General features: G+C 46.7%; 10 protein-coding genes across 10 annotated transcripts; 5 read left to right on the plus strand and 5 right to left on the minus strand.

Annotated features, from left to right (window-relative positions):
• Window positions 1–390: 390 nt before the first annotated feature.
• STE4 (Ste4p) lies at window positions 391–1,482 on the plus strand (the record flags this gene model as incomplete). The annotated part of the gene is made up of 1 exon (XM_018882087.1): window positions 391–1,482. The coding sequence occupies one exon, from the start codon at window positions 391–393 to the stop codon at window positions 1,480–1,482; it is 1,092 nt and encodes a 363-aa protein (XP_018734726.1).
• Window positions 1,483–2,671: 1,189 nt separating this feature from the next.
• AVO1 (Avo1p) lies at window positions 2,672–5,953 on the minus strand (the record flags this gene model as incomplete). The annotated part of the gene is made up of 1 exon (XM_018882098.1): window positions 2,672–5,953. The coding sequence occupies one exon, from the start codon at window positions 5,951–5,953 to the stop codon at window positions 2,672–2,674; it is 3,282 nt and encodes a 1,093-aa protein (XP_018734727.1).
• An 865-nt stretch (window positions 5,954–6,818) lies between these two features.
• AGP3 (Agp3p) lies at window positions 6,819–7,592 on the minus strand (the record flags this gene model as incomplete). Its single annotated transcript, XM_018882111.1, has 1 exon — window positions 6,819–7,592. The coding sequence occupies one exon, from the start codon at window positions 7,590–7,592 to the stop codon at window positions 6,819–6,821; it is 774 nt and encodes a 257-aa protein (XP_018734728.1).
• A 224-nt stretch (window positions 7,593–7,816) lies between these two features.
• AGP3 (Agp3p) lies at window positions 7,817–8,515 on the minus strand (the record flags this gene model as incomplete). Its single annotated transcript, XM_018882122.1, has 1 exon — window positions 7,817–8,515. One exon carries the CDS (start codon window positions 8,513–8,515, stop codon window positions 7,817–7,819), a length of 699 nt encoding a protein of 232 aa, XP_018734729.1.
• A 3,280-nt stretch (window positions 8,516–11,795) lies between these two features.
• On the plus strand, window positions 11,796–12,344 carry ORM1 (Orm1p; the record flags this gene model as incomplete). The annotated part of the gene is made up of 1 exon (XM_018882133.1): window positions 11,796–12,344. The coding sequence occupies one exon, from the start codon at window positions 11,796–11,798 to the stop codon at window positions 12,342–12,344; it is 549 nt and encodes a 182-aa protein (XP_018734730.1).
• Window positions 12,345–13,014: 670 nt separating this feature from the next.
• On the plus strand, window positions 13,015–13,965 carry TSR3 (Tsr3p; the record flags this gene model as incomplete). Its single annotated transcript, XM_018882144.1, has 1 exon — window positions 13,015–13,965. One exon carries the CDS (start codon window positions 13,015–13,017, stop codon window positions 13,963–13,965), a length of 951 nt encoding a protein of 316 aa, XP_018734731.1.
• Window positions 13,966–14,933: 968 nt separating this feature from the next.
• On the minus strand, window positions 14,934–17,321 carry SRO7 (Sro7p; the record flags this gene model as incomplete). The annotated part of the gene is made up of 1 exon (XM_018882155.1): window positions 14,934–17,321. One exon carries the CDS (start codon window positions 17,319–17,321, stop codon window positions 14,934–14,936), a length of 2,388 nt encoding a protein of 795 aa, XP_018734732.1.
• A 481-nt stretch (window positions 17,322–17,802) lies between these two features.
• On the plus strand, window positions 17,803–19,167 carry DNL4 (DNA ligase (ATP) DNL4; the record flags this gene model as incomplete). Its single annotated transcript, XM_018882165.1, has 1 exon — window positions 17,803–19,167. The coding sequence occupies one exon, from the start codon at window positions 17,803–17,805 to the stop codon at window positions 19,165–19,167; it is 1,365 nt and encodes a 454-aa protein (XP_018734733.1).
• A 280-nt stretch (window positions 19,168–19,447) lies between these two features.
• Window positions 19,448–20,740, plus strand: DNL4 (DNA ligase (ATP) DNL4; the record flags this gene model as incomplete). The annotated part of the gene is made up of 1 exon (XM_018882176.1): window positions 19,448–20,740. The coding sequence occupies one exon, from the start codon at window positions 19,448–19,450 to the stop codon at window positions 20,738–20,740; it is 1,293 nt and encodes a 430-aa protein (XP_018734734.1).
• A 62-nt stretch (window positions 20,741–20,802) lies between these two features.
• Window positions 20,803–23,028, minus strand: SEA4 (Sea4p; the record flags this gene model as incomplete). Its single annotated transcript, XM_018882186.1, has 1 exon — window positions 20,803–23,028. One exon carries the CDS (start codon window positions 23,026–23,028, stop codon window positions 20,803–20,805), a length of 2,226 nt encoding a protein of 741 aa, XP_018734735.1.
• Window positions 23,029–26,226: the final 3,198 nt, after the last annotated feature.

Here is a 26,226-nt window from a genome sequence, read left to right on the forward strand (position 1 = left end):
CACAAGATATTACAGATATAACACTTGACGACTTAACTGATGAAGAATTTGACGAAACATATGCGTCGCCCTATGCGGACTTTTTTACTCGTCTGGAATGTGTGCCAGCTACCACGGAATCTGGCAGAGATTCACAGGTCGTTTACTATGACGAGGAATGCAAAAGTTTACAACAACAGATCATCCGCGCCCAAGAAAATGCCATGGATGCGACCAGTAAGTATCGAGGCCGCTGGATAAGTGAGTATATTTTGCAAGTCCAGACATGTTCAGAGAAGGTCACGGCATTCTGTGTCACATTCTCACTCTGGCCACCCCTCGGGGTGTACATCTTCATCTGGTTGACTGCTATACTCACTCGCAGACTGGTGGTGAGCTGGCTATAAACAGATGTTGATGAGACTATATCTCAATTCTGTCTGTATACTGACCAAAATTGCTCTAGTAAAAGATGTTGGATCATCAACAGCGGCTGTGGATCCTATGGAATACATGGTTAAAGAAGATTTTATGGGGCATGACGGCAAAATATATCAGATGAGAATGACTCATGATAAGAAATACATGGCTACAGTGGGGCAGGATGAATTTGCCATTATATGGGACACGGCGTCTGGTCATAAAACAGATGCTATTCAACTAGAAAACGGGTTTGTATTATCACTTGGATTAAGTCCGTCTGGAAAACTGTTAGGAACAGGAGGTCTTAAAAACGTCAGTGAAGTGTTCAGGGTCAATGGAGCCAACAGCGAAATTTTCGAGACGGAAGAAGAGTATGATGAAGACGATGAGTTTGATGATGATACAGCCAGTACACCACCAATACGATTTCGAACCCGAGTTCCTGCTGCGTCATTTAAAGGACATCGAGGGTTTGTGACGGAGATGGTGTTTCTGACAGAAGACCGAGTAATCACTGGATCAGGAGATTCTACATCGGGACTATGGGATGTAGAAACAAGCACCTGTATTAGACTGTTTAGCAAATCAGAGCACAAGGGAGGTATTAATACTGTAACAAGACATCCGTTTGACAATAACTTGTTTGCGACAGGTTCTGCAGATGGAATAGTCAAGGTCTGGGATGTCAGAGACCGTCACAGCAAATTCACATTTTTCGGTCACAAAGCCGATGTCCAGTGTGCACAATTCTTCCCAGACGGAAATGCCATTGGATCTAGTGCTGAAGACGGCACCATCCGCATATTCGATCTCCGCAGCGACTGTCAAGTAGGAATCCATCAGAGCGACGATATCCCGTCTCCAGTAACGTCAATTTGTTTCTCTACTTCAGGCCGCACCATGCTCATCGGGTACGAAGATGGCTCGTGTGGATCCATGGACATTCTACGAGGAACCTGGGTCAACCACCTGGTTGGCCACACCGATGTGGTCAGCTCCATCTGTATCTCCGACCGCTACGGCCTGATCTTCACCTCCAGCTGGGACGGCACCTTACGAGCATGGAACGCGACCATGTAAAACCCCTTTAACGAACCTAATTCTCTTATTTTGTAGAATACTGTATATTAATGACCTATGAATCTTTCGCAGGGGGGACATGCCTCCGGCGGCTGGGGCTCCGCCCCAGACCCTGGTTGCTCCTGCTTCGCAGGAGACTGCCGGGACCGCAGACGCAAACGACTCGAGCGCAGCGATAGGAGCCACGGGGTCTGGGGCAGAGCCCCAGCCGCCGGAGGCACGGTCTCAGGGGGGATTCTCAGGGGTTACGGATCGTCGTTCGGAGAGAGCCCGGTCGTCGAGTTCAGCCGTGCGATGTTGTCGGGGCGACGTGCAGGATCCAGAAAGTTCTCTCTTCACGAGATACATAAAGAGGACCATTTGACAATCGAAAAGTTTCCCCAGCTTTGGTCACATCCACTAGAAGTCGCATCCGCAGTTCTATCGCAAATTCAAAATGGTAAGTGTTTACAACGCCGTGGCATGAGTGTTTAGCAGAGATCGTTGAATTGAGAGTGTCATTGTTTTATTGGCCTGTTATTTGTGGAAGTTGGTGTGATTCCGACTGGCTATGAATGATCATGATTTGACCTGCGATTCAATGGTAATGAGGATTTTTGGGAGTTTTTATAGGTTTTATGGTGAGGTTACAGGAAACCGGGACTAACAAGAGCAGTCTACCACTGTCAAGTCATTCAAGAACATTGTTCCCCTTTTGGACAGAGTTCTCGTCAGAAGAGCCAAGGCCGAGGCCAAGACTGCCTCTGGTATCTTCATTCCTGAGAAGAACGTCGAAAAGCTCAATGAAGCCGATGTCCTCTCTGTTGGTCCCGGCGCTTTCGACAAGGACGGTGCCCGTATCACTCCCAGTGTCCAAGCTGGTGACCGTGTCCTGATCCCTCCCTACGGAGGCTCCACCATCAAGGTCGGCGAAGAGGACCTCTTGCTCTTCCGCGACGCTGAGATCCTTGCTAAGATCCAAAAGGATTAAAGCTGCCGTGATTAACTGGCCATGTATAAATTGTAAATAGGAACTACATTCGTATGACTGGGAACGGTTGCCTCCGGCGGCTGGGGCTTCGCCCCAGACCCCGTGGCTCCTGCTTCGCAGGAGATTGCTGGGACCGTCAATGGAAACGAGTCGAGCGCAGCGAGAGGAGCAGTGGGGTCTGGGGCGCAGCCCCAGACATCGGAAGCACATAGCCCAGACCTAGTTCTGGCGGTACTTTTGCGACAGAGCTCGAAGTTTGGCGACGATTTCGGCCGACTCCGCTACTGAGACCGCTTCGAGGTCGTATCGTTTGGGGCCGCTGGTTTTCATGACGACCACTTTGAAGTTCGTGGGAACCTTGGTTGATTGTTTGCACTTGATGATCTGGCCGATGTGGAATGACGAGGTTTTCGGCGAGTCGAAGAAGGTCCGGTCTTCAGACGGCATAATGTGCACGTACTCTCCGTCTATGGCGAGTACTCGCTCGTGTCTGCTGATAAAGGACATGGGTTGACGTCGCCAGATCATGTACTTTTGGTACCCGGCAGATGACCCGTTTAGGAGGCCTTCTGGGAGAATGCTCGAGGGAAGTCGGATATGGCTGGAACTGGCTTTGATGTCTTGAGCTCCTCGGTACTCCAGTGCTGAATATACGTTAGATGGTGAGGTTGATGACGTGGTAGATGGACCAGCACCGACCAGTCGTCGTCGGGCTGAGGGCGAGTTTGTGTGACTCGATGCTCGTCGGTTCATGGCTGTTAGTAGTGAAACGTCGTAACCGTTGTCAGCTGTAATTGTACGTTTAGGTGTGAGTTCGAGGTTGTGACGACCGTCTAAAGACGTTAAATCGAGCGAGTTCATCGCCAATGTACGGGTACCGGCGATTTTCAGCACGTACATCGACACATCAAGCACCTTGTCTTCGCATATTGTTTCGAGTAGATCTTCGATTTTGGTGGTGGTTGATAAATTGGCAGTCCAAAACACTGGTGAGACTAATTCGTTGAAAGGGAACTGGAAAACTCGGATTGTAACCTGTTCTGGAGTGCTTGGATCGTTAGTGTTACCAGAGGTGGTGGATGCACCCGGTCCAGTAGATCCAGCTGAAGATGCATTTGCTGGACCGCTAACTGAAGTCGTGCTTTTACTTTTTGTTGGTTTACGAGAGTTGGGGGTGATTTTCTCGTTTTCGCGAAACTGGTCGGGGGTTGCTTCTACAAGAGCAAACTCGTCGAAAGAGTAGGCTGAAATAAGTCGGGTTCTGTCGAGAGCAGGGAAATCTTCGTCGGGCTCACCGTCGTCTTCAACAATGCGAAGATTCCATTTATTAGCATCCTGCATGTCTTCAGGAAGTGCAGGCTGTCTTGATGCTTGTTGAAAGCAGTATAGAGCGAATCCGATGGCACTGGCGACATTAGCATCTGTTCGAACAACAACTTCCCAGGACTTTTTGGGTTCGCTACAAGAGGGCATGTACATTTTCAGTCGACAAGGTTTGCGCTCACTTTTTCCAGAAGCAGCAATGTACTGTTCTAATGGGTTGTCGAATGAGGCTTGCTTGGCTTTAATGAGACTTGATAGTTTAGCAGGTGGAGTTGGCAGACTGGGGTTGGAGCTACCAGCTCCATTGCTAATGGCATTAAGAGAGCTGGTACTTCCTGATTTGGATCTCTGTAAATACAGATTTTGTTTGGCCAGTACTTCATCGCTAGGGAATATTTCCGGAACGATGTTTGTAGACGACACGCTCGCATCTGTATTGCGTCTACTGACAGCTGGAATATGTGAAGTGGTCGATGGGTCTCTGGGATCAGTACCGCCATTAAGTGTTCGAGAGGATAAGGTTCGTACTGGAGCTGGATTGCTCATTCTACGACTCGTCGAGCTGACACTACTGCCAACATTCGGTGGTTGAAGTCCCAGTCTGTTACTACTGATATTTGATGCTAAAGTGTTTAGACCGATATCAAGCGACCGCTGTCTCATGATATTTTGGCGATTCTGATGAGGATTATGACCCGTTGATACAGTGGAACTAACAGTAGTCGCCCTCACTCGAGATCTCGGTTGATTTTGAGTCGAGGTCTGATGTCCATGGCCCGATCCAACCGGCTGTGGTTGTGGAGATACATTATGAATTGAAGGAGGTCGGCTGTCTGATACCAGTGAATCTACATCAGTGGCTGCCATACTTTTTCGTTTGATTTGTCTCGCGGCATTCTGGAGCTCTTCTTCGATGTTACTGTCATCCTCTTCACTCATTGCTCGGACAAGTAAGCTCGAAGTGAGTTCTCCTACAGGAATCGAGCCACTCATTCCACCACTAGTAGTCGAATCGGCTCGGTCTCGCAAGTTAAGTTCACTATGGCCATGACCAGCACCGCCAGAATTCGTGATTTGACTCTGATTACCACTACCGCCATCATCGCCATTTCCGGTTGTATCAGACGCATTATTCGTACTATCTGGTCTATCACCAAGTACAACGTCGTTAGAGCTGTTTCCACGTCCACCATTTCTGTTACTCTGTCCTCCTCTTCTACCTCCATTTTTATGCGATGTTCTATCTCCTCTTGTACCAATACCCGTTCCAGCCAATGCCCCAGCACCAGCCCCAGCTCCACCTGCAATTCCAGTCTGGGACCTGTTTTGTCCTCTTAGACCGAAATCACTTAACAGATCACTGTCGCTGTTATCTATACCTGCAAACTCATTTTCATATACCGTAGTTAAAGTATCGTCTTCAGACAGGTTCCGGAAAAAAGTAGTTGCAGTTGTGTCGTTAAAATCGTCATCATCATAATCATCGTCATCATCGTCGTCATCGTCATCGTCATCATCGTCATCATCCCCTTCATCATCTCTCTTCCCGAAATCAAACAGACCTTTACTCGTCCTGGACTTGCTATTTCTGCTCTTTCCAGGATGAGAACCACGGTCTTTAAACTCCTCATAATAGTATTCAGAGTCATTATCCTCATCAACATCGTCTTCTCCCAGATCTCCATCCTCAATTTCATCACCGTCTCCATAATAATCTCCTAAGTCGACATCGTCATCATTGTCGTCGTCACTACTAAAGTCGTCTCGGGATCCCACTGGTGGAGGCATCATGCCCGGCATTCTACGTCTGAACCCACTCATGACCCCACTACCAAGAAGTTTCTTAGTACTCCCATTACTCTTTCTCTTTCCTTTCAACTGCAAACTGCCAAAACTGCTCTTTTTATTCAATGAACCGGTTGGTTTCTCAGCGGGCTTCTCTGCTCCAGCGTCTTTTTTCGCATCTGCACCCTCTGCTATCGTTGTACTACCATCTACTTTCGACTTTTCTCCCTCATTCTCACGTTCACGTTCACGTTCTCGCTCACGTTCTCGTTGTCTATGCTCTTTCCTCCTCGCACGGGCCCTTCGACTCTCTTCAAACTTCCCACCTGTGAACAAATCTCCACCTGATCCAAGCATACTCGTCGGAATCGGAGGTGACCCCGGACTGGCCATTGACAACAGGGTCGACGCTGCCCAATTCAACTTCCCTGGACCATCCTTCGTGATATACAAATGGCTTGGGCGAATAACCCGCTCGCCAACTCCATCCCGTATCGACTGGAGGTAACTGGCCCTCAGGTGACTGATCACGTAGCTGGAACTGTTAGAATTGGTCTTTGACGAGGTTGGGCCGATGCCTCCGGCGGCTGGGGCTACGCCCCAGACCCCAGGATCCTCTCGCTACGCTCGAGTCGAGCGTCGGGTGGGAGTAGGAACTGGGGTATCTCGATCAATCCAGCATGTCCGTGAACTGAGATGCTGCCATGAGACCGATATTGTGTCGACTTACTCCGGATCCTGTAATAACGACATTCGGAACTGATGGTTTCAGACCCGTGATCGCGGTTCCTAACAGGACAAAGTTGTTTTCAGTGGTGTAATAACTACCGTCGTCACTACTGTCCTGTTATTATCTACCTATTGCATGTGCTTCTACCACTATAAATGCTACTTCCCCAGATCATGGTTATCCGAAATTATGCCCTAACCCACTTGTAAATATTAGCTATAAATATCTCGTCTGACAAAAAGTTATTATCTTAAATAGCTGTAGAGTGATAATAAAAGATTCTAGTGCGGTTTCTTCTCGAGTTACCAAGTTTTTTCCTACGAGTTATGATGTTCTATAGTGCATAAATTCAATGTAGGTAGATGCTGAAGTCTGTAAAAGTCAGTCCACTCCCGACGCCCGACTCGAGCGAAGCGAGAGGAGCCAGGGGTCTGGGGCGTAGCCCCAGCCGCCGGAGGCATGTCTGTCTGTAGACGAGTTTGTTAGCAGAAATCAAATTAAACAGTTATTATATGCAGAAGTATAGGATTATCTTTTCACGAGGTCGGCGAGCTTGCGGGTGAAGGGCCTCGAGTCGGCGACGTCCTCGATGTCTTCGATCCATTGACGTCTGTTTTTGAAATCCATCTGGTCGGTTCTGACGAATTTTGTTTTGTTAGCCCATTTGAAGCCGAAGAAGAGGATTAGGAAAGTAGGAATTGTGATGTAACTGGAGATGAAGAGCCTCCAGTCAAATGGGTGCAAGAAAGATGCAAACCCTTGCACAAAAAGAAGGAAGATAAAAAATACAAATGCAAACCAATAGAGTCCAATAGGTCCCCATGCTTTGAAGGGGAACGTTTTAATACTGATGCCCTGTTTGGCAGCACCTTTTCTGATTCTGAGGAAGGTGAAGACCATAGTGGCCCAAGCGATGTAGGCGGCCGTTCCTCCTACGGTACAGAGGTAGTTGAAGACACTTCCAGCACTGACTTTAAGATTCATCAAAGCCAGAAATCCAAATAAATTGGAGAATAGAATGGCACGGTAGGGTACACCTCGAGTGGTGGTGGCAGAGAAAAATTTGGGAGCTCTTCCTTTGAGGGCCATAGCATAAAGGGTTCTCGACTGAACATAGACAACTCCGTTTCCAGCAGAGATGAATGCAATTAAAGTAAGCGTGTTGACGAGCTGACCAGCAGACTTCCAACCAGCTAACACGAATCCAATAGTAAATGGAGAACTGGCAGTGACCGACCCAGCAGTAAGCAGTTCTGGCGAGTTCGAGGGACAAATGATTCCCTGGAAAAATGAAAGTCCCATGAACACAAAAAGAATTCTCCACACAATCGAGTTGACACCTCTAGGAACGTCTCTTCGCGGATTTTTCGACTCTCCAGCAGCGAGACTGACAATCTCAGTGCCGACATAGTAAGAGGCAGCAATCACAAATACCTGGCCAAAGCCGTTGATACCGTTGAGAATTGGTCCTGTCTTGTTAGTTCTGTTTTTTTTCTTATACTCCAATTAATGTTTCAGGCTCACTGCTATACACTTTTGAGGTACTTACCAGTTGGTGCTTCCCAGTACTTGAAACCGACGTAGCCATTTCCAAACGCTCCAACGTTGGCAAGAATTGAAATAAAAAATAAAATAATAAGAGAAGCGAATTTGGCCATGCCGAAGAAGTATTCCATCTCTCCGTAAACGCCAACACCCAGAGTGGTCAGAACAGAGAAAAATGCCCAGAATATCAGGAGCCAGGCCCACATTGGCACCTTGTCGGTTGGAATCCAATATTGAAGCACCAGTGTCGCTGTATTCCAATCAGCAGCCAAGAATACCGACCACATTATATAATATAACCAAGACATGGAAAAACTGAGAGCTGGGTCAACATGAGTAGCTGCGAGTTCAATAAATCCACCAGCTACGGGGAACAGACAAGTAATTTCTCCAACACATTGCATAAGAATCCAAACAAAAATACCCAGGATGGCGAAACCCACCAGATTACCTACTGGACCAGCTAAACTAATAGTATATCCCAGACCATAATAACAACCGGGTCCAACAATGGATCCTAGAGCAATCATCAAGAACTGTCTGCCTTTTAATCCACGTCGAAGACCCGAGTCCAAGATATCACCGGAAACATCACGAGCCTGATCGACCTCATACACCGAGGCACCGTCTTCACTAGTCGAGGTGGTAGAAAATGCTGCAATGTGATCTTTTGAATCCATCCTTGCTGGTTTAACTATCTACCAAAAAAAGTCTTCATGTTTTCTACATTTATATATTTAAAATAATTTGGAACTTTCAACCAGAGTCACTAGTGCTCGCCGCCAGGCATCATCACACAATTCATGTTGAAGATTATCCAATATTTCGTCGAGGATCAAGACGAATTTCTGGTCTTTTTTGGCAGCATCATAGAATCTATTCAATTCAGTCACTAGTTGATCTGGAACACACCTTCCTATTCGGTATAATTTAGCGCTCGAGATGCCATTGACATGCATGGCCAAGTAGCTTAATTGCGTGATCAACGCATACTGGCCGGCAGATAATGCTCCTACATGCCAATGTAAGCCCTTTTTCGTTTTAAAAAAAATATTTCAACTCCAATTAAATTTTTCACAACAGTATTTATCCATATCCCGGCGATACTAATCGGCAGAAACGCCAACTGAATTTTCAAATTTCGAAGTTCAGTCAGGATGAAGAATTTCAGCATTGCTTCTCCACCAACTTGATACCTCTATGATGTACTACCTGCACTGCACAAGCATCATAGACGCATCCGAGAAACAGATTATGACCGATTAGAACCACACATCTGAACCAGACGCTGGATAGCACGCCGACCCCGGAGACCGGATGACAGCTGGAGATGCCGGATTTAACGTGGCTATTGCGCGACCATTACAATGCACCTGGCTCATCGCAGACCTCTCGACACTAGGATATAAATGGCAATGACGGTCAACTATAATAATTATTGAGTTCTAGCACATTGGGCCAACTGCAGCTGCCTCGAACCACTACCCAGCCCTCTGTGCTCTGCATCACACCTGCCACCAAAACGACCGCCGTGGCCTTCCCACCCAGGAAATGCCACTCTACACACCCTTGCCTTCACGTGGTCGACCAACTTCGTCTTAAAAATTTCTTGCCATGTGATACCAGATCTGACCGGGGGTGGTGCTGCCTCCGGCGGCTGGGGCTCTGCCCCAGACCCCGTGGCTCCTCTCGCTCCGCTCGAGTCGGGCGTCGGGCGTCGGGTGTCGGGGTGCCCTTGTAAGAAAGAAAAGACGAGCTCCCGTCGAATTGAAACCTCCACTGGAAGTGATAGTTAGCTAACTGCAAATACGAGTACTATGACCAAGGTTGACGAAAGGAAAAAAAATACTCTCCCCACGGAAAACAACAACAAACTACCAGATGCTTAGAAAGAGCTCGACTCAGATACAGCCTTAACAACCAACAGCTCACTACGAACCAAATGCCCCTTCAAGCGTACCAAGTTTCTCACCACCAGGCCAAGTTCCTGCAGTCAACCCAACCCAACCCAGCTCACCGCTAAGTGATACCAAACTCGCAAACCAGACTAACCTGAGCAGTAATAATACCTCTCTCTTCACAGATCTACACAGAACTCAATGTTTATCGTCCCCCTACTGCCTCCGGGGGCTGGGGCTCCGCCCCAGACCCCGCTGCTCCTCTCGCTGCGCTCGAGTCGATTTCGTCGACGGTCCCAGCAGCCTCCCGCGAAGCTGGAGCAACAGGGTCTGGGGCAGCGCCCCAGCCGCCGGAGGCAGACATCACCACTAGTTTTCACCTCGCGTTCGTTTAGGCAATATCAGGGGAACGTCATGCAGGGCCCTTGCAGACCGTTGATCGCCCGCTGCGTCTGCCAGATCTATTTCATTTGCAAGACAGGCAACTCTGAAATTCCAGATCCTCAAGCTACGACGTGAATTAAAGACTCACGGACCCATAAAAGGGCCACACGAGCCTGTAATCACTCCTGAACTGGCATCTGAGACCGGACTGGTCCGGTGATGAACTTGTAATTTGACCTTTTTTTTCCGTAAAATTTTTTTTTTTTAAAAATTGAGACCCTCGACCGACGAGCACCTGACCTTACCCCCAGTCTCACTCACCCGTTTTCTCCAAAAGCTCTCGCTACTTTTATTTCGACCAGGGGCACGGCCTCCGGCGGCTGGGGCGCTGCCCCAGACCCCGTTGCTCCTGCTCCGCAGGAGACTGCTGGGACCGTCGATGCGAACGACTCGAGCGAAGCGAGAGGAGCCACTGGGTCTGGGGCGGAGCCCCAGCCGCCGGAGGCAAACCCCCCTGGAGTTGTTTGAGTTGTTTGTTTAGATCGTCTCCAGGCATGCGTCACGCGGTGAGAGTCCAGCAGCCGGTACACAGCCTCGCTGGGAAAGTGGCCACAGGCGGTTCCTCCCAACTGGCCGGCAAAGTTACCAGAACGGCGTCGTCTGGGGCGGTGTGTTTGCTGTTATGATCCACCGGCAGTCGAGTCATGGCACGGCGGAAGGGCCCAAATCTTGCTATTTATTGTTCAGGCTGAAAGTTAAGTACTTCGAAACTCAGCTGGAAACGGTATTTTTTTTCTTAATCGAGAAACCCGCCTTCCGTTTGCACGTCTGCTGCTGCTGCCCAATCCTGATTTGAAAATTACGAGTCAACCGACCGCTATTGCCACTAAAAGTAATAGGCTCGTTTTAATTTTTCCACTGCCCGAAAAGCTTATCTTAGCCACCGTTTTCGAACTGAATTTGTCAGAAGTCGCAATTGCTTCAATCTACGAACATTGTCGCTAGACCCCCCTCGCCACCACTAACAAACTCTACTGCCCCGAGTGGACCCGAATTACCCCGAATATTCAACTCGCCGAAACGTGCGGTATCGAATTTTTTTCACTGCCATAACACACGGTTATCATTTCATCTTTAAAGGGCTGTACAATTGCCTGTGAAGTTGATTCCTGTGTTTGTCTAAGCCAGTGATCTGTATATCGTCTAGCAAATCGTCTCACGAATCTTCTACTGGCCTATTAACCAGCTAACCTGCCAAACAGTTAGCCAGCTAACCAGTATCCCGCTAATCTAACCAAACACCAGCTAGTCAATCGCTAGTCAGCCAGACCCCCATCAGTCACCGAGTTAATCATTCTCGAGCCATTGAGCCAGTCTGTGAACCAACTAGTCAATCTATCCTCATCAATCGACCAACCAATCGAACTCGTAGTAAATCTCGTTTCCCGGTTGTAACTTTTTGACATTCAAGTCGGTCATCAAGTCAGCACTACCTCATACCAGCGTAACCAACAAGTTACCTGAATATCGTGGTATCTGATATACACCTTTGACAATAACATTTGACAATTTACTTGGATTAACGAATAACTAGAATCCACTATTAGATTCTCGTGCTAGCACACGCACACACACACACACTTAATACTTCATCTATTTGGATTTAATATTGTCAACGATGTCATCACTTTCACCAAATCCCCCTAAAGACAGAAGGAGAAGATCCTCGTCGATTATTGGCCACTTAGAGCCCGAGACTATTGAAGAACGGTCAGATCAGTCGTCTTCCCCTAATTTAAACGCCTCGTGGGTCAATAATAAAGGCGCCTGGGTAGTCCACGTAGTGATTATTGCCCTATTATTGATCTTCTACGATTTAATACCTGGAGTGACTTCGGAATTATCGTGGACTCTGACAAATATCACCTATGTCACTGGATCTTATGTCATGTTCCACTATGTGACGGGAGTTCCTTTTGAGTTCAATGCTGGTGCTTACGATTCTCTGACCATGTGGGAGCAAATCGACGACGGCGACCAATACACACCTGCCAAGAAGTTCTTGCTCGGAGTGCCAATTGGCCTGTTCTTGATCTCTACACACTATACACACTACGACATCACTATGTTCATTGTCAACTGCGTATTCTGCTTGATCTCGGTCATTCCCAAGCTGCCATCAAGCCACCGACTCCGAATCACAGTGCCCGGAATGTCGGAGACCTGATTTCGCGAGCCTGCCACCCTGCTTCTATGCGTGTGACCCTATCATACCACTTGTGACATGTTCAATCAGTCACAAGTTTTACATGAAAAGGTCATTTCGTTCCATAACAGACTTTTGGTCCGCTGCTTCTCGACTCTTGTCAGAGATGGCTTTTCGTTTTTGCTTGTTTTTTCCTCTTTAACCTCCCCTGCTCATCTCGGCCGACCCACCGTGCTACTCATCTCCTGCCCGTTTCTCTTCTGTTCGCTTCTCCTCTGTTTAATTTTGTTTTTGCTATAGCTCGCTAGTTCTATATTTTGCATTGTTGGGTAGTGATGATAGTATAAATTCCCCTCTGACTGTGCACCTGCCTCCGGCGGCTGGGGCGCTGCCCCAGACCCCGTTGCTCCTGCTTCGCAGGAGACTGCTGGGACCGTCGACGGAACCGACTCGAGCGAAGCGAGAGGAGCCACGGGGTCTGGGGCAGAGCCCCAGCCGCCGGAGGCACACCCCCACGACCCCTGTTTCTTCCTGGTACGGTCAATGGCCCTTGCCCCTATCGGGCGATAACGAAAAATTTGTATGCAAGTGGTGCTTCGGGATCGGCGCCCCTGGCGACCTCGGACATACATAATAGAGTGTGTAGACCAAGAAAGAGCCAAGTGGTTTTAGAAAGTGTTGGTGTTAAAATATGGGTAAAGGAACACATCACGGGTCGCGGGGAAAGCCTCGGAGACAGGAGGTTTCGGCGAGGGAGTCGCATGTCGCGGGTGTTGGTGCAGAGTTTCCTGCTAAGATGGCCATGTGGGATTTCAACCACTGTGATCCTAAACGTTGTAGTGGTAAGAAGTTGAGCAGACTAGGTCTGATTAAATCTTTGCGAGTGGGTCAGAAGTTCGGTGGTGTGGTTGTCTCGCCAAATGGAAAAGATCCTGTTTGTCCCGATGATAGAGACATCGTTGAACAGCATGGAGCTGCTGTTGTCGAATGTTCTTGGGCCAGAATTAATGAGATTCCTTTTAATAAAATCGGTGGTCGTCATGAAAGACTCCTGCCGTATCTGGTTGCTGCTAATCCTGTCAATTATGGTCGTCCTTGGAAACTGAATTGTGTAGAGGCTCTAGCAGCATGTTTTGCTATCACTGGACACCTAGACTGGGCTTCGGAGGTGTTAGAACACTTTTCTTGGGGCCATGCATTTTTAGAGATTAATGAGGAGTTGTTAGAACTATATTCTCAGTGTACAGATGCTGAGTCGATAAAAGCTGCTCAAGAGGCTTGGCTGGATAAGATCCAGGAGGACGCTAAAGAGCGTGAGGAGGAGAAGAAGAAGCACGACGATGGTGGCTGGGCTGTGGGAAGTCGCAGAGACCATGGCATGCCTGGAGAACTGCCTCCCAGTGATTCAGACGAGTACGATGACGATGATGATGAAGAAGAGGAAGAAGAGGAGCCTGCATTTAACCCGTCATATGAACGACCTGGGGAGTTACCGCCAAGTGAAAGCGAAGCCAGCGAAGAAGACGATAGCGAAGATGAGAATGAAGACGAAGAAGAAGAGACTGAAAATCCAGATCACGAGCATGTGCACCATACAGAGGATGTGCTGAAATTAAAATCTCTTCAACTGTCAGACAGCTAGAAAAATTAGAATATATTGCATGACGAATCCCTGAGACAAGTGCCTCCGGCGGCTGGGGCTCTGCCCCAGACCCCGTGGCTCCTCTCGCTCAGCTCGAGTCGAGAAAATTACAATAGATTGCTGGATAAATACAGGAAACAAATGCCTCCGGCGGCTGGGGCTCTGCCCCAGACCCCGTGGCTCCTCTCGCTTCGCTCGAGTCGAGTACTGGGGGTCAGCAACTAGCCAAAGAACCTGCTCTTGAACGAGGCCTTAAAAACACTGGTTTTGGCATCTTTGACCATGTCATCGAGACCGTTCATGTACTCAGAAGCGCTCTGACCGAGATCATTAAGGGTGTTCTGGATACTTCCCATTGCACCACCACTCGGGGCATCATTGTCGTAGTTGTCAAACCGTTCCCTGGACGATGCAGACGGCTGCTTCTTCATCTTGACAAGTCGCTGCTGCTCCTGACGTGCCCTTTCCTGCTCCACCATGTTCTTAGACTTTGGTCTACGAGGACCGCCAATAAGAGTATCGAGGTCCTCAATAGACAAGTACTGCTTTCCCTTGACCCATTGGATAGCTCTGGTTCTCGTTAGTACAGCGAATTAATACACACCCTCTCCAAAACTTACGAAATAGTGGGTCGAGGAGGCATGGTCTTCATCACATCATAAAGAGCATCTGACGGGATATCGTCGAGCTTCACGCCTCGTCCCCAGATACGCACGAGCGCTCCGCTCGTCTTCCCGCTCCGCAATACCACGTCCCCAGTCCTGGTAACGATCGACTGACTGGCACTAGACACGTTAGTTTACCACACAGGCTGCGCTGCTGCCTCCGGCGGCTGGGGCTGCGCCCCAGACCCCGTTGCTCCTGCTTCGCAGGAGATTGCTAGGAACGTCGACGCTCCGACTCGAGCGAAGCGAGAGGAGCAGTGGGGTCTGGGGCGCAGCCCCAGCCGCCGGAGGCAGTCCGGCCACTTACAAATGAGGGTCCAATGGGAGTGGAAGGTCTCGTGTGCAGATATCGCGCATGCTGGGGATGGCCATGATCTTGAGTTGCGACTTGTCGGTGATGCACACGAGTGCGAACGAGTCGTTCTCGCGGAGGTATGAGGTTCCTGCAGAGATGCAGTTGAATGTGAACCGTTTGTGGGTGATTTTCGAGCTGGGTTGCCGGAAGACTCTGCCCTCGGACTTGGTTATGGCGATAATGGCCCCGGGGATCACGACGCCGGCTGCTAATTTGTCGAGGTTTTCTGGTTCGGCAACAGCTGAGATACCGTATGCCATATTGATGGGTTGGAGGTGGAGAATGGGATCAGGTCCCACGCTGAGATGTCCAACAGGATCTAGAAAATATCCGTTGGCAGATGGAACAATCTTGAATGTATAGACATTACCAGCTGAAGAGCCTACGGAGAGAACGATGGATGAGTACGAATCGTCTTCTACTGCATATAATCCGAATTCTATAGCGGTAGGATATTCTAATGTTGAAGATGGGGTAGTGGGAGTAAAGGAAGTGCGTGTTCGTCTTTTGCTAGAAGTTGAGCTTGTGGGTTGGAAACAAAGTGCTTCGTATATAATAGCAGGGCCACGACGGTCAATTACAACCAGTTTTCCACTGCTATAACCAATGGCCACAAACCCAATTTTGGAGTTGTTCAATGCTGAGACAGGAGAATTGTCCATTCTAGACACCAGAGTTTGAGGCAAGAATCCCTCTTTCACATTGAGAGGAGCTCGACTGCTGATATCTTTTAGTGGAGATTCGTCGTCTCGAATTCGCATGTTCGACATCGCACCAGAAATACCCTTGTTTCTCTTGAAATCGAATAACACAACTTCGCCATTTTCAACTGCCACCGCAAGTTCTGCCACTTCTGCCGCCAGTGAGATATGTGTAACCGATACCCGTTGTGATGACTGAAGGGCGTTTTGAAGACTCACTTCAATAGCCCGTGAATCTTCCAACTCACCATGAGATGCATCCCATAATTTCACAGTGCCGTCACGATGGCCTGTACACAGAGCAGTTCGGTGCTGGTAACTTCGTAGATGCCTTCTAGCAGGAGCTCCCCCGTTAAATATACTGCGTTCAGAACCAGGAGTCGCATTCATCATTCCAACCCACTGGTTTCTAGGCACAACAGATGCAGACATTGTCGTCACATACGGGTTTATCCATGCCAAAGAAGGAGGCAGAAGTGTAGGATCTGTGACAATCATGCCATCTGTATAGTTAATAGTAAGCAGTTCTCCTGTATTTAGAAGCGCAACAACATGTGAAGGAGCTTGATTTCCTCCATAGTAAGGAGACTGGGTACTAGACAGCATAATGAAATCCACTACATCTACTTCGTCTGGTAATGGGTATATCTTGTGTCTCCTTGGTTCGGCATAGTGATTGCCCATTGCCTGGTAGGAAGTAATAGCCACCGAGGGAGTCGGGCCAAAATCAAGCATCGAAAAACCTTTCGAGAACCCCAGGTCAATACTACCACCAGAAATCAGAAGAGATGTGTCTTCGGGGTTAGTGGTACAGTTCCAAGTGACCTTGGCGATAGGATCACGGGAACCACCAGAAGGAGCAGCATTATCGGGCTGATGAGGTTTTCGTGGAATATTAACAAAACTGTCCAAAACAGTTCTTGCCTGTAGTAAAGTACCTTCAGTAGCATCCCAAAATACCAAAGACCCATCGATATGAGTCGTCAGAATATGATGGCCATTAGGATGCCATATCGCACTAATAAACTGCGGATTGCGAAATTGGTTGAATTGCGATGGATTAAGGTCACCACCTGGTGCACCAGCCGGTACCTCATAACGTAAACTGAGTGTGATCTCGCTCTTGGCGATATTAAAAACCACTGCTGTATCTCTATAACAAACCAGCAGGCTGCCAACATCTCTTGGATGTATAGCAATGCTTGTAATAGGAGACATACGGAATTTTGCATTCACCGATTTCTGGAGATTGCCGATTCTATAAGGGGCCTGAACACCTCTGTCCGCATCATACACCACAATCTGGCCATTTTCCATGCCCAAAAACAACCAATCCAAAGCCGGATCCGACTCTACAGCAGTAATAATTCCTGGACAAACATATTCGTAGACCAATTCCTCTGACTCGAGCGAAAACACTCTTACAATGGACTGAACATCCACACTGACCAGATAATACCCCTTAATAAACCTGACCCATTTCACAGCCGACTGAGAGCCACTGCCTGCAGTTATCTCTCCCAACACAACCTCTACGTTGTGCTGACCAAACACATGAACCGTACCAGTTCCCGTGCCAATTGCCAGCAAACTCTGGACCGGATCAAACCCCAGACAAGTGACATTACCGCTCATGCCATACCTTGCAAGCTGCGTTTGTTAGAGATGTGTTCGCGTGGGTTGTGCCTCCGGCGGCTGGGGCGGCGCCCCAGACCCCGCTGCTCCTCTCGCTCCGCTCGAGTCGTTTTCGTCTACTTTTCCAGCAATCTCCTGCGAAGCAGGAGCAACGGGGTCTGGGGCGCAGCCCCAGCCGCCGGAGGCTGTCTGATACCCCCCGAAAGATAGCACCTACGTCGTCCAGTTTGAACAGACTGTCTGTGAGAGCAAGAGAAAAGTCCTGCTCGCCGAGGTTTTTGATTTTCGAGAAGACAGAAGTCATGATGGTCCTGTTATTGTTGCCAAATCAAGGTAAACAAACAGATGGCATGTCGTTCCGACTGATGCGATCAGCTTCACAGGTTTATATGCATCAGACCCCTAGCCGCAATCTTATCATGATTGATGCTCATTGTGGGGCGATCTTATGTGTTGTTAATTTTATATATATTGGAGAGTAATGTCGGATGCGACTGCTAGTGTTGATACTTCTGCCATGGAGGAGGAGCTTGTTCAGCCCAAGAATTTTGGCAAGTCTCCTCCTTTCAACAAAATTGTGACTGGCGTTTTCCTGCCGCTTCAACGACATCAATTGGAGAAAGCGGTGCTGGCAAAACGGAAAACTATTACTGCCATTCGTCATGAGATCATTGCGAACTTTATTGCCAATTGGAAGAGGAATGTCGGCGATGATATTTATCCTGCGTTTAGATTGATACTCCCGGAGATTGATCGTGAACGACAGATGTATCATTTGAAAGAAAATACTTTGGGTAGACTACTGGTCAAGGTGCTGCATTTGGATAAGAAGTCTCCAGATGCAATTGCTTTACGAGAATGGAAAAGAGGTCCTAGTTCGACTGCTGGAAACTTTTCTGAACGGGTATATGATATCCTGGCCAAACGTGATACTCATTCGACATATGGCGATATGACTGTCGACGAAGTCAATAGCTTGCTCGATACCCTCAGTACGTCGAAGTCGGCTGAACAGCAGGGTGTATTGAGAAAGTTCCTTACTGGTATGAATGCTGAAGAGTTACGATGGTTGACTCGTATTATTCTACGATTCTCTAGAATCGGTGTTACTGAAACGACGATATTCCAAATATATCATCCGGATGCTGTTGCTCTTTATAATATAACTTCGGATATGAAACGTGTGTGCTGGCAATTGTGGGATACAAACTATAGAATACCAAATGAAGAGAGTCAGATCCGACTCATGTCTTGCTTTCGACCGCAGCTCGCTGCTTTTACAAAACACTCGAATAAAAAAATAGTCGATGTGATGCCTGACAGCGGGTTCTACATGGAAGAGAAGATAGATGGCGAGCGGATGCAGGTCCATTTCACCAGGAAACAATGTGAAGAAGACGGTCAAACAGTTGAAAAAGTCCAGCTGAAATTCTTCAGTCGAAAGGGAAAAGATTATACGTATCTGTACGGGTCAAACTTCGACGACCCATCTGGCAGTCTTGCCCCCAAGCTACGAACAGTTATCGATAAGAGAGTTCGCAACTGCATTTTTGATGGCGAAATGGTTGGCTGGGACAGTGAAGAGGATATGATTGAACTCTTCGGAAGCCTTAAGACGGCTGCCAAGGCCGGAACTGCTAGTAAGAGCAATCCGCTCTATATTGCGTACGACCTTGTCCACTTAAACGGTCGTAGTCTGGTCAATGTCCCGCTATCACAGCGCAAAAAAATGCTAGACGGCATTGTAACCCCGGTGAAGGGCTATTTTATGGTGCTTCCGTATCCTATCGGGAAGACAGAAAAAGACATTGAAACCCGCTTTTTGAAGATTATCGAAGAGGCGTAAGTCGGTTTGTGCCTCCGGCGGCTGGGCTCCGCCCAGACCCGTTGTGCTCGCTTCGCGAGCGCCGTAGGGGTTGGTTTCTAACAATTATAGATCAGAGGGATTGGTTATTAAGAGTCCTTTGTCGCCATATTGTGTTAATGAACGAATTGATACGTGGATTAAGGTAAAGCCAGATTACATGGAGGGAATGGGTGAGAATCTCGACGTTTGTGTAATAGCTGGATACTATGGTAAGGGAAAGAAAGGTAGCAAGCTCTCGAGCTTTATGTGTGGTTTGCGCATGGATGACAAACAACAGCCTATGAAGTTCTGGTCGTTCTGTAAGGTTGGTGGTGGTATAAGTTCGAGCGATCTCAGGCAGATTCTTCATCTTACTGATGGTAAATGGCATGATTGGGATCCCAAGAGACTGCCCAATGAATACATGGATATTGGGCATCCTAAAGAGCTTCCCGATGTCTGGATTAAACCCTCCGATTCGATTGTAATTGAGGTCAAAGGAACACAGCTGATTACTAGTAACGAGTTCCGTACAACACAGACCTTACGATTCCCTCGTTTCAAGGGCCTGCGATCTGACAAAACCTGGGAAGATTCAATGAGCTACAAGGAGTTTGGCAGTATTCGAAAGGAAGTCAACAAAATCGATGAAAAGAACTCTGAAAGACCCAAAAGAAAAGCGGCGGTGAAACGAACTAAAGTGACCTTACTTGAAGATAGTATTGGAAAGGTCAGCCTAGCTAATGTAGCTCTAAAAGATGATGTGTTTCATAAACAGCCGTTTTATGTGGTGGATGATGTCACTACTCCAGACTTTATTAGCAAAAGAGATTTAGAAGTTCTCATCAAGGAGAATGGTGGTACAATTACTCAATCAAGCTCCACACCAGATGTTTTGGTTGTTGCTGATAGAGATTTACCAACAGTGGTGGGTGTTAAGAAAGCTAAATCTGCAGATGTGATCAAAGCACATTGGATTCTGGAAAGTGTTAAGAAAAAGCGAGAACTTCCTTTTGACTTGAGTGACTTTTATTATTGCCGGGAACAGACCATTGCTACCATTTCAGCAAATTCAGATGAGTATGGTGACTCATACATTCGTGAGATTACAGTAAATCAGCTTAAACAAGTAATGGAAGATATTCCGTTAATAACCAATTCGTCAGTGGATGATGTCGAGCTGAGAGATTTATTAATCGATCTGATAGATATTGGTTCGGGGCCATTTAAAGGGTTGCTATTCCCTCGATATCACTTCTACTTTGATCGGCCAAGTCTAGCTATGCAAAATGGGTTGGCACAAGCGCAAACTGATAAAAAGCATATTGAGGACGATTTTGACTTTGTTCAGACGTATGCTGAGTTTAATGGTGCAACTGTGAAACCAAGTCTTCATGACATATCTCTGACACATATCATTGTTAATGTCGAAGATAAGAATCGTATCGCAGCTATTCGAGCCCTGATGATGGCACGACCAAAGATGGTGCATATTGTAGATATATCGTGGATTCAGCAGTCTTGGGAGGAAGGTACTACCCTGGCTGTCGACAAATTTGTCGTAAATAAATAGCCAGGACTCACTTCTAGAAAATATCGAACCAACCAATAGAGACATTAATGTCATCAATTCATTTATTTAGCATTACATAAGCAATTACAATCCGGTACAGGGCATATATCATGTTTTGAGAACCACTCTTCAGCATGACCAGCATGCATGCCATGATTGCAAGACAGGCAGAATGTTGGCCAGCCCTCAAACTGGGCAGCAAGTGAGCTGATGGGGTCTGGCACAGATAAAATTTTCTGTCCTGCTGAGAAAGATCCCAGTGATTCAAGACATACTGCACATCTTGGTAATGGGGTATTACAATTTTCGCACTTGGTGCCGATATCTCCCATTGTGATTCCTTGGTTGGTGTTGATTGTGAGCTGCTTACTATTCCGATTTGAGCCAGATGTTTTGGCCCGGGGCTTGATTGTCTTTTTACAATTGCTGCAACGAAGATAGATTTGTCGAGGAACTGGAGCAGCTGATATCTCACCATGACTATCTCGTGACAGATGGGTTCGTGCAACGTCAAACTTAGCGCGCACTTTAAATAATTGCCATCCATTCAATAGACGGTGGTACTCTTGAATCCAATTCTCAACCCTTTGGTCGGTAAAGAATCTAGGACAGCCGAAAGATGCAATTAGAGCAGCAGTTTGCACATCGCTGGTTTTATCAACATATGATTGTAGTAAATCAACCACTCGAGGGGTCAATCCTGTCAGTAGGATACCTTCTAAATCGCCGTGATGGACTGCTCGGTCGGCAAGGCGGTTAAGATAGGCTGTCAGCTCACCTTCAGGAAGAAAACGAAGAGCTATACCAAGACGTTCATTCAGAGGCAGTGACCCTTCGTCCAGAACATCAAGCCATGAACCATCTGCAATATATGCAAATATAGCTCGTAGATATGAGTTGTCCAACTCAGATGCCAGTTTACGACATTGCTCTCGCCAAGGACTGTTCACATCGCTGTCCTTATATGCTAGATAACCTGCTACGGCAGTCGACATAAGCCTTAGTCGCTCTTTACGAGAAGAAGCTAGACTCGTCACAGCACGCTCCACATCACCATGAAACACAGCCCAGCCTGCAGCTTGCTCATATTTACCTTGATCTTCCAACTCCTTGATTTTATCATTCAACTGAGATAATTCGAAATTCCAGCCAGCGACTCTCAAGCATAACTGTCTATGAGCTTCTTTACTCCCTCCAGAAATGGATGGAGAGGTAAATATGCGTTTTTTATCACTTAGTAACTTGGTGATGGTATTGGTGAACTCCTTTTCAGATATCTCGCCATCGTATCTCTTCTGGCCCAGTAAGCCATGCCATCCTTCCCAGATGCTGCTGACACCTTCAAAAGCCAAATCGATAGACCCGAGTGCCATTGCCGACTTTTTCTCTGACCTCCTCGCTAGTGATAGCCATTTCCATGTATATTTTAGATAATCGTTTCTCTCTGTCGAATCAAAACTATTTAACATTTCGATATTAGCCTCGCAATCGTTAGAGTAGCCATTAAGGGCTCTCCTGCGCATGACAGTCGAAATATCACCATCCAACACAAAGTTATAGGGAAGTAATCCTTCATTCGTGACATAATTATCGTCATCAGACTCATCTTCCTCATCCAATGTTCCTCCACTCAATTTGGAGGAGAATCTCCTCGTACGAGTTTTTGGCGATGTGCCGTCTGTGGTCATTGTCGTGGCTGTATTTAGACCCACAGACGCAAATTGATGTGATGGTGATTTGTCGAGGATAGTCATTCTTTCCGGTTCTGTTACTACTAGATCATTATAAGGATCGAAGCGAAGTGCATCCGGACTTTCAGGTACCGTCATCCGGAAAACCTGTCCAGATTGTCGCATGCACATGAAACTCACTCTATGACGAACTCCAAAATCACTCGCATAATCGAATCCAGTGACTTTGTCGTATTCAGTTTTGGAATCGAGAACACTAGCAACAAACAGAGTATCATTTCGAGAGATATACGAATGTTGTCTTGTGTCAGAGGTGGATCCAGCTCCGGCATTTCCAGGGTATCCACTGTTATTTCCCAAGTTAAACCCACTATGTGGACCCGGTCCACTTTTAATTCCATCAACTGTTGTTCCTGGTACAACGCCAATTTGCCATCTTCTCAGCATATTTCCATCGTGGAGTATTGTGAACTCGTCCTGTCGGTCATTCGAGAATCTATAACAACTGGTACTATTAGACTTACGAGACGAAGAGGTATCGCCAAACAATCGGTTCATTAAGAGAGCAGGCTCGCTACTTGCTACTCCTATTTTCATTTGTCGTCGATCCCATACTGAGAATGCACCATCTTCAGAGTAAGAGGCAAAATACCACTCATTCAGTCGGTTGATTGTGATTCCTTGAGAGCACTTGGATGCACATTGAAAACTGGTGATATTCGTACGAATGTCGATTTCACGAATGAATTTATAACTACCAGATATAAGTACCGTCGGAGACCTAGGTAGAAATGTTACCGAAGAAACTACTTCATTAGGAAGGTACGAGTGCAATGGTGCCACTGGTGCATTGCCTTTATTAGCAGAGCCAATATCTCCAGAAGATGAGGTTCGTGAGAACTGCTCTGAATCCCAAATATAGAGACAGCTGTCATTTCTTACTTTATCCAGCCCAGCTGCCAAGTAACCCTGGCTACTGAAGGAGATCGAGTTTACTGCACGTGACTGTCGTGGCCATAGTTTTGCGAATCCAGAATTCAAATTACGAAGGTTAAATATATTCACCGTACCCGTCGTTTGTCCGGCACACACAATGCCTATTAATTGTTAGTAAATCAGATGTAAGCATATCATGCTGTAGGGTCAAGATATGGCTCCTGCGAATTAGCAAACATTCTATGAATCTATAAATCCTTCATGCAATCCAATTAGGATGAATAACTACAAAAACATTTCAAGCTCTCTTTTTCTCTCTTTACGTACCATCTTCTAGTGGTGAATACGAATAACACTGAATTGATTCCAAGTCAGTGCAGCTCGCGATGTTCGTAGTCACATATCCATTGGCATTCTGTTTCGACTCATAGAGAGCAATATCATCTCGACCTGGACTCAGTGAGATAAAATACTGGCTCTCTTCAGTGTCCCATTCCAGAGCATGGGCAATTGTGCCCGCCATCCTAGATATATCTAATGAGCTTGTCACAATATATGTCTAAGCGTGAAGTGACTCCGATCATAGGGCCTGATTATGTACGGCTGTCGCTGACGGTGCCTTATCTTATCAGCCATCTTCGACATGGGAAGTCGAGATCAAATATGATAATAAAATAGTACCATTAGTTGAGGATTATAAAATAAAGGCACTGATCAGAGGTTTCAGGATTGGTCAAAATTGACGATAAAGGTCATATCACCAACGATGAGACAAAACCACTCTGTGCAGCAATTAGGATTCTTTTGTTAAATTGGACGATCCAGCGAAGGAAAAGTGAATAGTATAGAAATAGAGTAATATTAAAACAATACTAGAGAATACATTAGAGACAGTTAATAAGAAAAGGCTTGGAAAGTGGCTGCGATAATGACAATTCTTACCAGAGGGTCAAACAGATGTCGAGAGATATTGCAGAATAGTAGATGATGCAGACTCTCGCTGATAGAAGATCCTCTGGTAGCGAATAGGGGAGGACACGATGCAATTTGTGTTCACTCCAGCAGCCTTGGTCCATTAGCCATTGAAATAATAATGATGCAAATTTGGAGGGCACGATGCAATTTGTGCTCGCTCCGGCAACTTCCCTCGCTGCCAGCCTGACCAAAGGCTAATAATAAATAATAAAAACCAAAAAAGAAGAAAGAAAAGCCTGAATGATTTGGAGTAGTAGTGAAGTCCAGGTGGAATGCGTCTGTGAATGGCGTTGGACAATGGGTGACAAGACTAGATATCCCAGTATGACTCGGGATGCCAATACTAGAGCTTCTCATGTTAAGGATGTCAAGCGCAAGAAATGCAGCTACCGACTACCCTAGTTCTGAGATGCAAGAGATACTAGTGAATTCCCATGACTCTAACCGTGTGGGGAGGAAAGAGTGTTTAGTCCAACTGAATGACTGATTCCACTAAAGGTGATACCTTGAAGGGTGACATGGTGGACTTCCAACAGGTTTTCTTGGTACCTTGAATCGAAGATTCGGAAGGGGTGGGGGAGTACTCTGAATTGGTTTGATGGATACTGGAGGTGTATCGATGACAGGCTGGGATTTCTTCTTCTTTCCCCAAAGTTTCTTGAACATCTTCTTGACTGTAGTCCGTTTCTTCTCTTTCTTGATTGAGTCTAGAGTGGATGATGGCTGAGTAGTGAGAGGATTGGCAGTTATCTTTGAAACTCCAAACATGCGTTTCATGCCTTTGAAGAACTTGGATGACTTGGATCGCTTCTGTTTGGTGGACCCAGATGAGGTGGATGGTGTTGTTTCGGTGGTGTTCTTCTCTCCGACAGAACCATTTTTGGTGGCAGCCAATTGAGCGGCTTCATTCTTCCTTCTCTCTTTCTCTTCCCGGTTCTGTTTTCTGATTTCCGGAATATTACTTAGTACAATACCAACCATTACGACTACTAGGATACCAATTTCTATCTTGCCTTTAATGTTGGCCAGTCTTCGCTTCATCTTTGAAGGTTCGGGAGGAGGTGTCCAGGTCTCAGTAGTTTGAACCGGCCACTTGAAGTTGCTCATAACAGGCTCTTCCTTTGGCTCATCCTTTTGTGGAACCGGCTTCTCATGTTTACCAAAGAGAAACAACATGAAGTAAGAACACCAAACAAGAATAGTAAGTACGACAAAGTCGCCCAAAGACTTGATCGTGTTCCAATAACGTTGAAACATAATAAAAACACCGTTAATAATAAGAATGAACAAAGTCAATTCAGATTTAACAGAAAAAACAGATTCTACTTCGAAAAGCATTGTAAAATCAATAAAAAAACTGGCGTTTGGTCAGTCTTTAACAATTGTGGTCAGCAGTGAGAAATTTGAACAAGTGATGTGTAAGAAAAAGAGCGGATGCGGGCGAAGTCACCCATATATATGTTGTTCTTCAAAGATTATGCGGAAGTAAACAAGATTATGCTTAAAATAGGGCTGGGTAACAAGCGCAGGGACGGGAGGCTGATGCGTGCACTATCGCCCAGGCACGTGATAACCGGTCCAGAATTATTATGGAGGTTATCAAATCTGAAAAGATATATCCATTATTACTCATATAAAAGAACGTGGCTTGATAAATTTTGAATTAACAGAGCGAGTTGATCGGGTCGACAGGGGTTAGAGTTAGCGATCAGCGATGAGGGCCGATCCTGATAACGATAACAGGCATGCAGGCTGCTGCGTTAAGGCGTGTGGGGGTATCACATCGCGAATCACGGAGTCCGTCTTATCATCAAAGGAAATATAGAATTTCTCGTTTCAACCAATTTCATACAGAATAGATCAAAGGAACCCTCAACTTACGTT

The sequence above is a fragment of the Sugiyamaella lignohabitans genome, chromosome A (genome assembly GCF_001640025.1).
Source record: "Sugiyamaella lignohabitans strain CBS 10342 chromosome A, complete sequence".
Classification (NCBI taxonomy): Eukaryota; Fungi; Ascomycota; class Dipodascomycetes; order Dipodascales; family Trichomonascaceae; genus Sugiyamaella; species Sugiyamaella lignohabitans.